Source organism: Amblyomma americanum, chromosome 4 (genome assembly GCF_052857255.1).
Source record: "Amblyomma americanum isolate KBUSLIRL-KWMA chromosome 4, ASM5285725v1, whole genome shotgun sequence".
Lineage (NCBI taxonomy): Eukaryota > Metazoa > Arthropoda > Arachnida > Ixodida > Ixodidae > Amblyomma > Amblyomma americanum.
Genome location: NC_135500.1, coordinates 71,883,569 through 71,896,597, shown reverse-complemented (window position 1 = coordinate 71,896,597; position 13,029 = coordinate 71,883,569). Strand labels below are relative to the sequence as shown.

The window sequence follows — 13,029 nt, the reverse complement described above, 5'->3', positions numbered from 1 at the left end:
CAAGCATTTCATTATATTTGATCAGCACGCCCGACCTCTCTGTCAAAGCCCCTACCGTGTGTCGCAGCGAGAATGATAGTCATCCAGGTCCAAGTAGAATAAAGGCTTTGCAACGACCTCATACAGTCTTCAAGCAGCCCATGGGCGGCACCGTTTGTTCTAGTGAGAGAAAGAAAAAAGGCGCACTTCGATTCTGCGTTAATTATTGCCGCTTGAACATCATAACAAAGGAGGTCTACCCTCTCCCCCGCATCGACGAGAGACTGGAACTGCTCTGCACCGCGAAGTATTTTCATCGATGTAACTCAAGAGCGGCTACTGGCAACCTGAGGTTGGTGAAAGAGATTGCGAGCAGACCGCATTCTTCCCCACGGATGGGCTCTTTGAGTTCAAGGTGATGCCATTTGGTTTCTGTTCCGCACCACCAACGTTTCAGCGACTAATGGAAACAGTGCTGGCAGGTCTGAAGCAGCTAATTTGTCTCGTATATTTAGATGACATCGTAGTCTTCGCCCCGAAATTTGAAGAGCACCTCAAAAACTTCCAACAGCAGTGGACGCTATCAAGCCATCTGGCCTAACACAGAAAGCAGAGAAGGACCACTTTGGTTACGTAGACCTGTTAATTCTAAACCACATCGTCAGCACGGAGGGAGAACGCCCAGACCCGCAGAAAAACGGCTGCTATTGAACAGTTCCACCGCCGGCTGATAAAAATCAGTGCGCGAATTCCTCTGGCTGCGCGCATATTACCGATGATTTGTGAAAAACTTTTCGCGCATCGCCGAGCCCCTGACCCAACTGACGAAGGCAGACGTGCCATTTAAATGCGAAGCGCCGCAAGCAGAAGCCTTTAAAAAACTTCAGCGTCGTTTACAGTCCCCAGCGACACTGGCTCATTTTGATGAAAACGCCGATACTGATGTTCATTGCGACGGAAGCAGCACGGGCATCGGCGCACCCTTTCAAAAAAGTAAAGGGCTGGAGAAAATCATCACATACGTTGCCCGTTCTCTTTCCAATGCCCAGGATAACTTTGCAAGAACTGAGAAGGAGCGCCTTGCCATCATCTAGGCTACGTCATAAATCCTCCCTACCTGTATGGGCGGCGGTTCAAGGTGGTCAGCGGTCACCAGGCGCTGTGCTGGCTTGCGAGTTTTAGGAACCCCTTTGGCCACCTCGTTCGATGGAGTGTGCACCTCCAGGAGTTCGGCGTCACCGTCGTTCACAAGTCCGGGCGCAAGCACACTGACGCCGATTGCCTCTCACGAGTTGTTCCAGAATGTTCAATTAACTTTGCACGCTTTACCTCTAAAATTCGCAATCAGCATTAAATTGAGCACGGCCGACAGCAGCGGGCATTCTCTTCGACGAGCACCCAGTTCGTTTGTTGCTACGCCGCCGCCGAGGGACTCAGTACACTGTAGGCGCAAGTCACCCTCAATAAAGTGTTTTGTTTACACGCCATTTTCGCTGTTCTGCTCCGCGGTTTGCAGTTACCACTTCGTGACAATATTATGCAACCACACCTGCCCAAGCTGAGCCACGCATTCGGAAGTAGGGTGTGTGGCGTACACCGCACCGTCAGCCTTTCTGCTACTACTGATACCACGATATCTGCACAGAGAGGCAGCGACAGTATCCGATACGCTGCATCCGATTTGCGCGTGACAATTCATGGTGCTGAGACATTGGCTGTGATCGATACCGGTGCTGATTATTCTGTTATGAGCCGTGCCTTTGCTTGAGAACTCAAAGTCCTCACACCGTGGACGGGGCCCACATTCGCGCCGCTGGTGGCCACCTAATTTCCTCTGTGGCAAAAGTGCCAGGCAAGAGTTGGAATTTAGTTTCACATACGTTGGTCGATTTGTCACGCTCCCCGACTGTTTTAGAGACTTGATTCTGGACGTAGACTTCCTGCAGGCGAACGGCGCTGTAATTGACTTTCAGCACGCACGTGTCACATTCTCGACCAAACTGGCTGCGACCCGCTTTGACTGCTGAGGTCCCTGCAGCAAAGCTCTGCGCATTGTCGAGAATGACTTCATGGTGCGGCTGCGGTGCAGTTTACTGGGGATCGTGTGGAATGGCCTATTTCACGAATACGAGGGCCCGGCGGGCGGCCTTAATCACCTGTTGCTTGAGAGGGGAGATGCCGTTGCAACAGGTCCGGTCCAACTACGTGATGGCCGTACCGAAATCCTCCCAACCAACTTTGCCAACGAATATCAGCACCTCGTCAAAGGCACAGCTATTCCCTTCCTCCACGACATTGCTGGGGTCCTAGCTTTGTGCACCATGGGAGGACCCACTCCAGACATTGCTGTCCACACTACGTTCTTCATTCAGTCAAATAAATCCGGCGCTGCTCTCGGTTCAGAAGGACCTTCTGACGAACCTCTTGGCAGACTTTGCGGACTGTTCGCTGCCTGCTCGAAGGTTGGCCGGACTCCACTCGCCAAGCACCGTATCATCACTGATGAGACTACTTGTCCCGTGTGCCAACGCCAATACCGTGTCTCCCCGATGGAGCGAGAAGCCATTCAGAATCAGGTTGCCGAAATGCTTGAAAACGATGTCTCGTAATTCAGCCGTCCAACAGTTCATGCACATTCTCCGTGGTTCATTTTTTTAAAGGAGCAGACTCTGCGTTTCTCTGTCGACTACAGGTAATTTAATAACCTGACCTGAAAGGACGTTTACCTGCTGCTTAGGATAGATGACCCGCCGTACTGATTACGGGACACCCGATACTTCTCGTCGTTAGATCTTAAAAGCTGGTACTGGCAAATCGAATTAGATGAGAGAGACCAGAAGAGCTAGGACAGCTTTCTTGATGCCGGACGGCCTCTATGAATTTAATGTGCTTCCATTTGTCCTGTGCTCATCATCGGCCATGTTTATACGTGTGATGAACAGTGTTCTCTCCTGCTCGAAGTGGGAGTCCTGCCTGGTGTACCTGGACGATGTGTTTATATTTCCAACCACGTTTGACCAGCAATTGGAGCGTATGAGCATCGTGCTGCAAGTGCTCAAATCTGCGCAACTTACAATCAAAGCCGAGAATTGCACTTTTGATTTTTAGGAACTTCGCCTTCTTGGTCACGTTGTTAGCGCAGAAGGTGTTCACCGGGACCCTCACAATACCTCTGCCGTCTTCGGTTTTCCACGCCCAACTTACAAGAAGGCCGTGCGCCGCTGGGTTTTGTGTCTGTCCTGCAATTATAGGCGCTTTGATCAAGAATTTGTTAGACTCGCTGAGCTGTTAAGCTCACCAGGCCGCGACGACACGCCCTTGCTGTAAGGAAGCGGCCGAGAGGCCGCATTTCTCGAGCTTCGCATCCGTCTACAAAGAACTCCGGCACTCGGCCAGTTTGATTAACACGCTGCTACGGACATCCACACTGGTGCCAGAAATGTTGGCTTTGGTGCGGTACTGATCCCGTGGAAAGACTTTGCAGAGTAAGTTATCATCAGTTACGCCAGTCGGGAACATACGTGCTCCTAGAGCAATTATTCTACGACGGAGAAAGAATGTCTCTCAGTAATATGGATCATCAGCATGCTCCGACCATCCCTCAAAGGCCGACCCTTCCGTGTGGTTAGCGACCACTACTCCTTATGATGGTTTGAGTGCCTGTCATGATGTGCCAACCGCCGGCCATCTTGGAGTGAGCCGTACACTCACGCGGATTAAACAAAAGTACTATTGGCCTAGGTTACCCTCATCGATGCGGGCCTACATAGAAACATAGAGCGATTGCTAACGTCAGAAATTGTCTCCATTGAAACCAACAGGATTTCTTTACCGCGTCGATCCAGCAATGTCTCCTTTTCACCAAGTGGGCATGACCTTTTTGGTCCTTTTCTGAAATATTCGTATTGAAAATGTTGGATCGTCGTTGCGATTGACTACTTGACAGGGTACGCTGAGAGCATGTCCCTTGTCGAAGGAACTGCTGTTGAAGTGGCGCATTTCTTCGTCCACACATTTTTTTGCGTCATGGATCCCCGCCGTTGTTATTAATGACCGGGGATCTCCTTTCACAGCCCACTTAACCCAGTCCGTGATGACGCGCACCAGTCATCGACGTGCTACGGCCTCTCACCCGCAGATAAACGCGTTGGTAAAGCGACTTAACCGCGCACTAGCCGACGTGCTTTGTATGTATGTTGACGTCGTGCATAGAACTTGGGAACCATTCAGCTATACGTAACGTTTGCGTTGAACACAGCACTGCAGAAGACAACTCGACTGGCCCACCTGTCAAATTGTCTTCGGTAGACAGGTGACCACTACGTTGGATGCTATGTTGCCCTTTGACACCTACTGCGATTCAAACGGTGACCTTGACGTAGACACCGTTCAGCGTGCTGAGAAAGCGCGGTAACTGGCACGCCTGCGAATTAATCGTCAACAGGAGACTGACGCTGCTAGGTACAACCTCGGATGCCGCATCGTCTGTTACGCGCCCGGCAAATTTGTGTGAGTTTGGATACTCGTTCTTCGCCGCGGGCTTTCTGAAAACTTACTGCGGAGATACTTCGGCCCTTACAAAATAATGCGACGCATCAGTGATGTGACATTTGCAGTGCTGCCACCCCGGCGGCTCGCTCATCGTGGCTGTCGCACCGTACTGAACGTGTGAACATTGTTCGCATGTAGCCTTAAGGCTACCTGATTGAACGGCGGCGCACTGCCGCTGTGGCCTTCCCTTTCGCTGAATTTTCTCTCCTCGGCAAATCACGTCGATGCTACAGAAGAGGGTGGCAATAATACGTGTCATTGTAAAAGCAGAAGTAGCGCCTGCATTCGTGGAGGAAGAAGTTGGTCGCCACTCGCTCGCGCGCTCGGACCACTTAGGGACGACCGCAGTTTTCAGTCTCTGCTCCGGAGATTCTTCTCTCCGTTGCAGATTACAAAATGCAGTAGCCTTGAGACGGCTGGTTTCGTTGTATTGGAGGATGGCTTGGGTGAGCTCGGTAGTACAGACAGTTCCTTTGCTGGCAAAGAGAATTTCGGGGTCACCGCGGAGAGCCAGGATATTTTCAACAAAGAAAATGGATACTTCTGTGTCGCTACCATGGGGTAGCCCATTCGCTTCGTCGTAGGGAGTTAAATAGTCTATTGTTACTATTCTCTGCTTGTTAACGGTTTCCGAAGCACGAAAAAGGTCAAGAACATACAAGCCGATCTGTTCAAACTGCTCTGTTGACAACTTATTACTTAAAGAAATCTGGAGATGACGTTAGCGGTGTTTGAGGTGTTGTTAGCCAAGCCAACATTCGGCGTGTTGTGCGACGTCATCAGAAAGAGCAGGCTGGCGACATTTTTTGGAAAAACGCAGTGGGTGAGAGTAAACGCGGTGTGACCAGCCGCAGCATTGCTTCTCGAGGGCTGTCAGAACGGCAAGAAGTTAAGCGGCCTTGTTCAACGCGAAGTTACTCTCCACAATACCATTTTTGGGGCGAAAACAAAGTAACTCACGCATGAACGCCGCACGAGGAAGAGTGCTGCATTCCAGGTACTCGAAGTGACGGTGGAGGTCAGGGTCTGAGCGCTACTGCTGCACGCATGCGCTGCTACTGATGGGACCAAGAGCGTTATCGTCACAGTGTTTTGGAGGCGCATCAACGAGATTTCTTGATAAGCAGCTGGCGTAACAGCGCTTCTACGTAGACATGAACGCCACATCTACATCAAGATTTCCAAAGTTCCATTGAGCGAGGCACCCGAAATGGTCTTTCGAATTGCCAAGTACCAAAAAGCGTCATGATTGCGGTCAACCCTGTAGGGCCTGCCGCACAGATTCTGCCCGCTGTTTTCAATGCCGCCAGTGGAAACTACGCGAGCAGCTGTTTTCTGCGGGTGAGCATATATCTAATATTCTATCGATGTAACTAAGAAACATGATCTCCTCGTAAGAGGAGAAGCATTCTTTTTTCTTGAGAGTTTTTTACTTTGAAAGCGGGATGAAATGCGGACAACACGAAGAAACGAAACGCACGAGTGCTGTTTCGTGTTGTCCGCGTTTCATCGCGCTGCTTCTAAGTACAGTGCATTACCAACTAGGCCGGAACCTTGCTCATGAGAGTTTTACATGACGACTTGACCATTAGCTTTTCACTTGACGAAACCTTTTCAGGTTATCAATTTTTAAGGCCAGACAACGACGTCATATATGTGTACGAGGCAAATTTGACATATATGCCTGTCAATTCAGTGTGTGGATTACGTGCTGGAACCATGCTGGATCAGACATGTGCAATTAGTACTATCTTCAACTCTACTCTAACACATCATTCGACCTTATGAAGGTGGGCGTCTCTCCATCCTCTTAATTGACAGCGATTTGCCAATACTCCCTTTTAGATCCACGGATGAGAAGCACTTATCTTCCAAAAGGCGCTTTAAGGTATCATAACTCTGGGAAGGAGCTAGACATCGGTCAATGTTACGCTGTTGAACACGCGGTAATCGAAGCTAACCCAAAACTTTCCGTCTTTCGTTTTTATGAGTAAAAGTACAACCAGTGCTTCCGAGCGGCTCTTTTATAACTTGATGACATGGTTACGCAGCCTTTCTTCAACTTGATCCTGATTGACGTGGCGTTCTTTTGTCCACATACAGTAGAAGGTATCCCAGAAGGCTGGTGTCTGCGGGTATAATTTAATTTTTGACCTTTGAGGAAGCGGAAAAAGAGTCGCTGTAACTTCGAAGGAGGTTCTGCAGAAGTAGTCGGTGCCGGGGCAGGGCAGGACTGCAGTAAATGCTGGCTCTAATATTTGGATCAGTTAACCACTGTCGACGGGTGAAGAAGAAATTTTGTAGTAGTTTATTTGAGCAATTTGTTCCAAAGAGGCAACGAACCTGCAATTTTTTTCAGGCGTCCGTACTCCCGGGTGAGGTTTGTTACCAATACAGATGTTTTTCCATTCCGGAACTCTGAGACGCCTCTTGAAATTGCGATTATCCGGGCCAGTTGTAGCTGCACGTGTCCTTCGATAATGCCAGCGATGTGTTCTGCAGTACCACCGGTTGCAGAAACGAAAATGATTGAATTAGAGAGTGGAGTAGGGGGAAATTCAGCACTCTGAGCGTTGCGTAAATTCCTCCGTGTCGAGATAGGAAGTAAGGTCTCGTTCATCGAGAGAACGATGGACTTCAACTTCAGGTCGATAATCGTTCGATGTATCAAGGAAGTTCATGCTTACAACCACTCGCAGGAGGACTGTAGTAGCTCAAAGAAAATCACAATGTATGTGTGTCTGTTTAATATCACCCTTGCAGTAGATCATTCCGACAGGGTAATGAGTAGGCCTCCAGCTGTGCTTTGTCTGCAGGCCATCCCAAGTGGTCTTCACCTTGTGGAGGTGCGCGGAGAAATGGCAACTTATCACTGAAGAGTGCGATCCCGTGTCAAGTAAGGCAGTAACTTTACGGATTTCAATAGTTGCTTTCAGGTTACACGTCCTTTTTTTCGAGTTGCACATCGGTCTGTTGTCAGTTCATGGTTGCGCCGGGTGCTGTGACCGCGGACGGGGTACGATGTTATCATTTTGCGCAGAAGTGGCATTGTGTTGACTTCAGGTCATGTTTTCGTCCTGGTTGGTATTGTATGCAACATCTGTGAAGTGCTTGCGACGTCTTCATGCGACGTGGTTGATAAAAAACCTTCGTAGTTTTTGTCAGGTACCATTGAAGCTTGCTGGTCAGCAAGTTTCCCCTACACGGCTAGAGATCTGTGAACGGCCTCTGCATAGCTGTGACCTTGCGCCCTGAGCATCCATATAAGCGTCGAGAAGTCGGATTCTTCTGTATGGACAGCAGTCGAGGATATGGCCGGTTTCACCCCCGTGAAAGCAGAGTTAACGATGCTGGGTGGGGGTCCTCCAATCGTGTGCTTTCCTTGGTGCGGCCTTTCGAAGCATGGCAGGACGGCAACTCACCAGTGGTCGTCCCGGCGGTGGTATATAGGGCCACATCAGGTTGGTTAACAGTATGCCTTTAGCTGCATACCGCAGCGGCTTAAGTGATGGCGCTTGGTTCTTGGGTCGAAGTTGAGCTTTAAGTAAAACCAATTCCTGGTGCATTTCTTCGCAGACAGCATCTGTCAGTGTTGCGTAATGAGACTGCGTTGATGTCAGCACTAGATGGCGCAGTTTATTATCAGCAAAATTCAGTATCATTTGCTTCAGGTTCCAGTGACTGGCAGGTGGTGTGTCCAGCTGTATTTCGAATAGCTGCGCCAGGTGACTTTATTGGTGGGTGCGAACGTACAGGGTGTCTTGAGTGATTCCTTTCCTGATGAACTTCGCGACATGCTTTGGGGGATTGCCCTTGAGTCCAAGTGAAAGTTTCTTTCATGCCCCAAACCTAGAGATTACCTTGGTTTTCCTCAGCCCTTGCAGGGTCGGCACGACAGATCCAGAGTGTCTCTTCTTAGATGATAACTGTTACTATTTTATTTGGGATTTAAATGCGAGCTTAGAGCAGACAAGTGCCCTTTCCTTTCGCAGGAGGCTTGAAAACGTATTCAGGAACTAATTTCTGAATTTGTCTGAACTTGGTAGAAAAATCTCGCGGCTTCGGTACCACTACAAGCAGGTCCTTAAGGCGGAAAAACAATGCCCTGTAGCTTCAAAGCGCCTTATACTTGTTTGAAGGCTGCTACACGCCTGTACTGGTCCAACCAGTTTTTATCACCTTCACCTGGGGTGCTACTAAAAATGGCTGGTATTCAGGCCTGCTGAACAATGACTGCTGCCGACGCTATAGGCGAGGCCATCGTCATTTTCCTCGCTCGGTGAGTTCGGGCAGCAGCGCGTGCGAGGTCGGGTAGCAGGCAGCCCATGAAATAGACTATCGGCTTCATACGATTGTAAATTTTCTGGGGCCAAGCTAGGTGGACTGGTCTCATGAATTATTGGGGGTGGCCGCCACTTTAACGCTACCCAGAAATTATAAAAGATCATGGCGCGTCGACAAATGTTCGGCCGTGAAGAATGCTACGAAAGGGCTCGAAAGAAAATTTTTTGCCGTGCCGACTCGCGCTCGTCAAGAACTGAAGAATCTTTGGTGGCGACAGAAACAAGCGTACTTCTCAGTTCTTGCAGGAAAGAATTCGTGCAACTCTCGGCTCGCTTCATTTCAAGCTGGCAACAATCCTTTGAGCTAAGGAGCTAAACGCAACTGCAACAATCTGGAACGGCCTGGAGGCAGATGCGCGCGGCTGGGAATATTTGAGATAAGACTAGTGGCATCTAGCGTCGCAAATAAAATGATAAATCAGAGTGCCAGCGGATTTGAGAGCGAAAAAATAGCATAAAGGTTTGCGGAAATATACGGCCTATTCTCAGTTTGTCATGAAGGTTGTTTAAGCTACAGCAGGAATTATCTATTCTTGCTAGTACATTTTGTACGCTTTTCATTTTCTTTTTTCGGGTGTATTTTCTTCTGGTATCGAGATCGTTCGTTTTTTAATTTTTTTCTTTTTAGTACTTTTTCCCATCTTGTATACATTTGCATTTATTGCTTTAAGTAATTTTCTATCTTGTTATAGTTTCGTTTTTTTTCGGGTTCAACGTTCTAAAGCGACTCCAGTTACGAGTGATGCCGGAGGAATCCTTATGACTTAGACCACCTTTAGGTCTTTAACGTGCTCTGACGATCACAGTGCACTGGCATCTGTCAATTCGCCTCCATCGAATTGCGCCCGCCGGTCCTTGGATTTAACTCACTTCTTTCAGATTAGCAACCGAGCGCCATAATGAATGAGCAACCGCTAGAGTGTTTTCTTGTATATTGTAGACACGCATTTCATTTGTAGGAAGGAGCGCTTAAGAACCTGTTTGAATTCACCGCGAAAGTCGGCTTGCCGCTCTCGATCAACGCCTGCATTGTGATGGCCTATTGCCTCTACGGGGTGATGACGTCGATCGCGGGCCACGTTCCAACCACGCATGCCTACCACGGCTTCCAGGCAATGAGAAATTTTCTCTGAAGGAGCCTAGGAGTGCTGTCGAATTGATACATTAAGCATTAAGGAAGGATTTATTGAACTATGTAGAATGATATCAACGACATACACTATAGCCGACATGCTATGGCACATGACAGTTTTACAGACTTTCGTAGACGAGGGTTCGACGAAAGTTCATCTGGTCAGGCATTAGTAGAAGCAAAAGATTACTGTCACTGACCAAGTCAAAGTAAAAACAATCAGACGTTTCGGAACCCGTAAGGGTTTATTGTTCACACTGAGGCTAAAATGGCAGTGGACGAAACTTAAATACGCAGAATATGACGTAATGACTATGTAAACGGGTGGCATCGTCCTTTCCTTCTGGTAAATAATATCAGGTGTCGTCTGGATGAATGATGGCTCAAGCAAAAGGCGTGTCGTCAGGTTCCGCTTTTTGGATAGAATGGCGGCGTTCTCCCACACGATATCATGCGTTTTTTTTTTCATGTGCGTACTCGACAATCGCGTTGGAAGCCACTTTTTGGTTATGAACATCGCGCTGATGCTCTTTCAATCTTCTGGGGAATTTCCGTGTTTCGACTATATAAACCCCTTTACAATCACAGCTACGGGATTCGGTAGACAACGCCAGGAAAACGGTTATCTGGCAGGGGTCCTTGACATTCACCAGCATACTTCAAAGTTTGCTGAAAGGCAGGTGTCCGATGCATAGGTTATACTTCGCGAAAATACAGGATAAAGCTTCGCTTCTACTACGTACATAAGGAATTCCAGCAGTGCCCGGGAAAACCTTACGACTGGAAGAGCTCGGTTGCAAAATATGTTTTTGGCCCATCGTGGATTTCAGCAGGTCACCACTTTACTGCCTTTCTAATTACCTGCACAGTGTAATAGGCCCCTTGGCCGGTAAAACCGCAACACATGTGGCCAACTCCTGCGACTTTGTTGAAAATGTACATAACGGACAGCTGGACGAAGAAGATATAATGGTGTCCTTCGACGTCACGTCACTGTTAACCAGCGTGCCGCTCAGCCTGGCCGTCTCTAAGTGCGAAGAATATTTCCAGAGGGACACCGCTCTCGCTGAACACACTCCTTTTGACGTCCCAGACCTTTCTAACTTATTCCGGTTCTGCCTCAGAAATACTTATTTTACATATTGCTCGAAGTTTTGCTCGCCGACACACGGCACTGCCATGGGCGCCTCCATTTCCGTAACGAGAGCAAATATTGTAATGGAAGCATTAGAAACGGAAGTCCTCAGTAAATTCACACCCCAAACCAAGCTTTTTTACCGCTACGTATATGATTGTTTTTGCATCCTACGCAAAGAGGACGTATCATTTCCCGGTTACTGCAACAATTGAATTCACTCGAGGAGACACTGCAGTTCACAGTCGAATATGACCAACAAGGCATTCTCCCGTTCTTCGACGTATTGTTGCAACGCAAGAGCGATGGACTCTCCTTAGAAGTATACCGGAAAGCAACGCACACAGGAAAGTTCTTAGACTTTAATTCGAAGCACCCGATTGCCCACAAAAGATCCGTTGTGTCATCTTTGGTGACACGTGCGACACGAATCTCCAAAGAAAAGGAAGATTTGCAAGCCGAGCTACAAATGATACGCCGAGAACTTTCGTGTAACGGCTATCACGACCACTTTGTGAAAATGATCCAAAAACATATTTTGCAACCGAGCTCTTCCAGTCGTAAGGTTTTCACCACCACTGCTAGAATTCCGTATGTACGTGGTATAAGCGAAGCTTTATCAAGTATTTTCGCGATGTATAGCCTGCACATCGGACACGTGCCTTGCAGCAAACTTTGAAACTTGCTGGTGAGTGTGAAGAACCCCCTGCCAGATAACTTCTTTCCCGGCGTTGTCTACCAAATCCCATGCGGTGATTGTAGCCAGGTTTATATAGGGGAAACGGGAAAATTCCCTTGGAGATTTAAACATCAGCGCGATGTTGATAACAACAACGTGGCTTCCAATGCGATTGCCGAGCACGCGCACGAAAAAACGCGTGATATCGCCTGGGACACCGCCGCAATTCTATCCAAAGAGCGGAACCTGACGACACGCCTTTTGCTCGAGTCGTCATTAATCCAGACGACACCTGATACAATGAACCGGAAGGAAGGGACGATGCCACCCGTGTGCATACAGTCATTACGTCATATTCTGCGTATGTAAGTTTCGACCACTGCCCTTTTAGCCTGTGTGTGAACAAGGAACCCGTGCATGTTCCGAAGCATCAAATTGTTCTTACTTTGACTTGGTCAGTTACTGTAATCTTTTGCTTCTGCTTTTTATAGACTTTCATATCACATATTTTTGCACAATGACTCAGCGAATTCTCAGTATCTGTCCGTTGTAGAGACTTGCAATGAATCGCCAGTTGTGTTGTTTGAAGAAGGAGTAGGGTATATATTTCGGATTTGTGCGGATATATTTTTGCCGCATTACGAGAAATTCTTCAGCCTTTTCTGTTTCTTTTAATTGGTGTTTTTGTCTACTTTGTTTTGATAAACATGCATGTATGCACTTCACTCTTGGGTGTAATATAATCCGCTTAGCACAGAGAAATAATGCTGGCATATGAAAGAGGTTCATTTACTCAAACTTACCTTAGATCTTATGGTGTCGCTTAAGTCAAACACGTGAAATTCATCTCCAGTTCTGCTTAGATATGATTGGTATTGCCTAGATTTGTAGAAGTCAATTTTTTTCCGAATGCTCTCTTGATGTAGCTAGAATAGAAAATAAAGCTGTTCAGCAACATTTGTTTAAAAAAAAAAATGCCAGCTGAGCGAATACAAAAGAGAATAACGCTCTGCAGCCTGCAGAGACACTAAAGTCGGCCGTTTGAGAATTCGAAAGCGCTATAGGTTCAACCGCTAAAATCAGACGCACAGATTAGAGTTCCACATGTTTCCGGTGCTGCCGATGTCCGTTATTTGGAATCCAGCGCGTGCCCCTTTTATAGCAGGATTGCACTGTGTGTCCGACACCAAGAGTTTCAGTGCACAGTACT

The 13,029-nt window shown here is 47.9% G+C and overlaps 1 protein-coding gene across 1 annotated transcript in view; it reads right to left on the bottom strand.

The window, feature by feature from the left end:
* Positions 1-13,029, bottom strand: part of LOC144129564 (uncharacterized) — a 920,144-nt gene that overhangs the window by 62,428 nt on the left and 844,687 nt on the right. Inside the window, exon 15 of the mRNA XM_077663706.1 lies at positions 12,623-12,745. Within this exon, the coding sequence (XP_077519832.1) occupies positions 12,623-12,745 (123 nt within the window). The remainder of the gene's footprint in view (positions 1-12,622; positions 12,746-13,029) is intronic.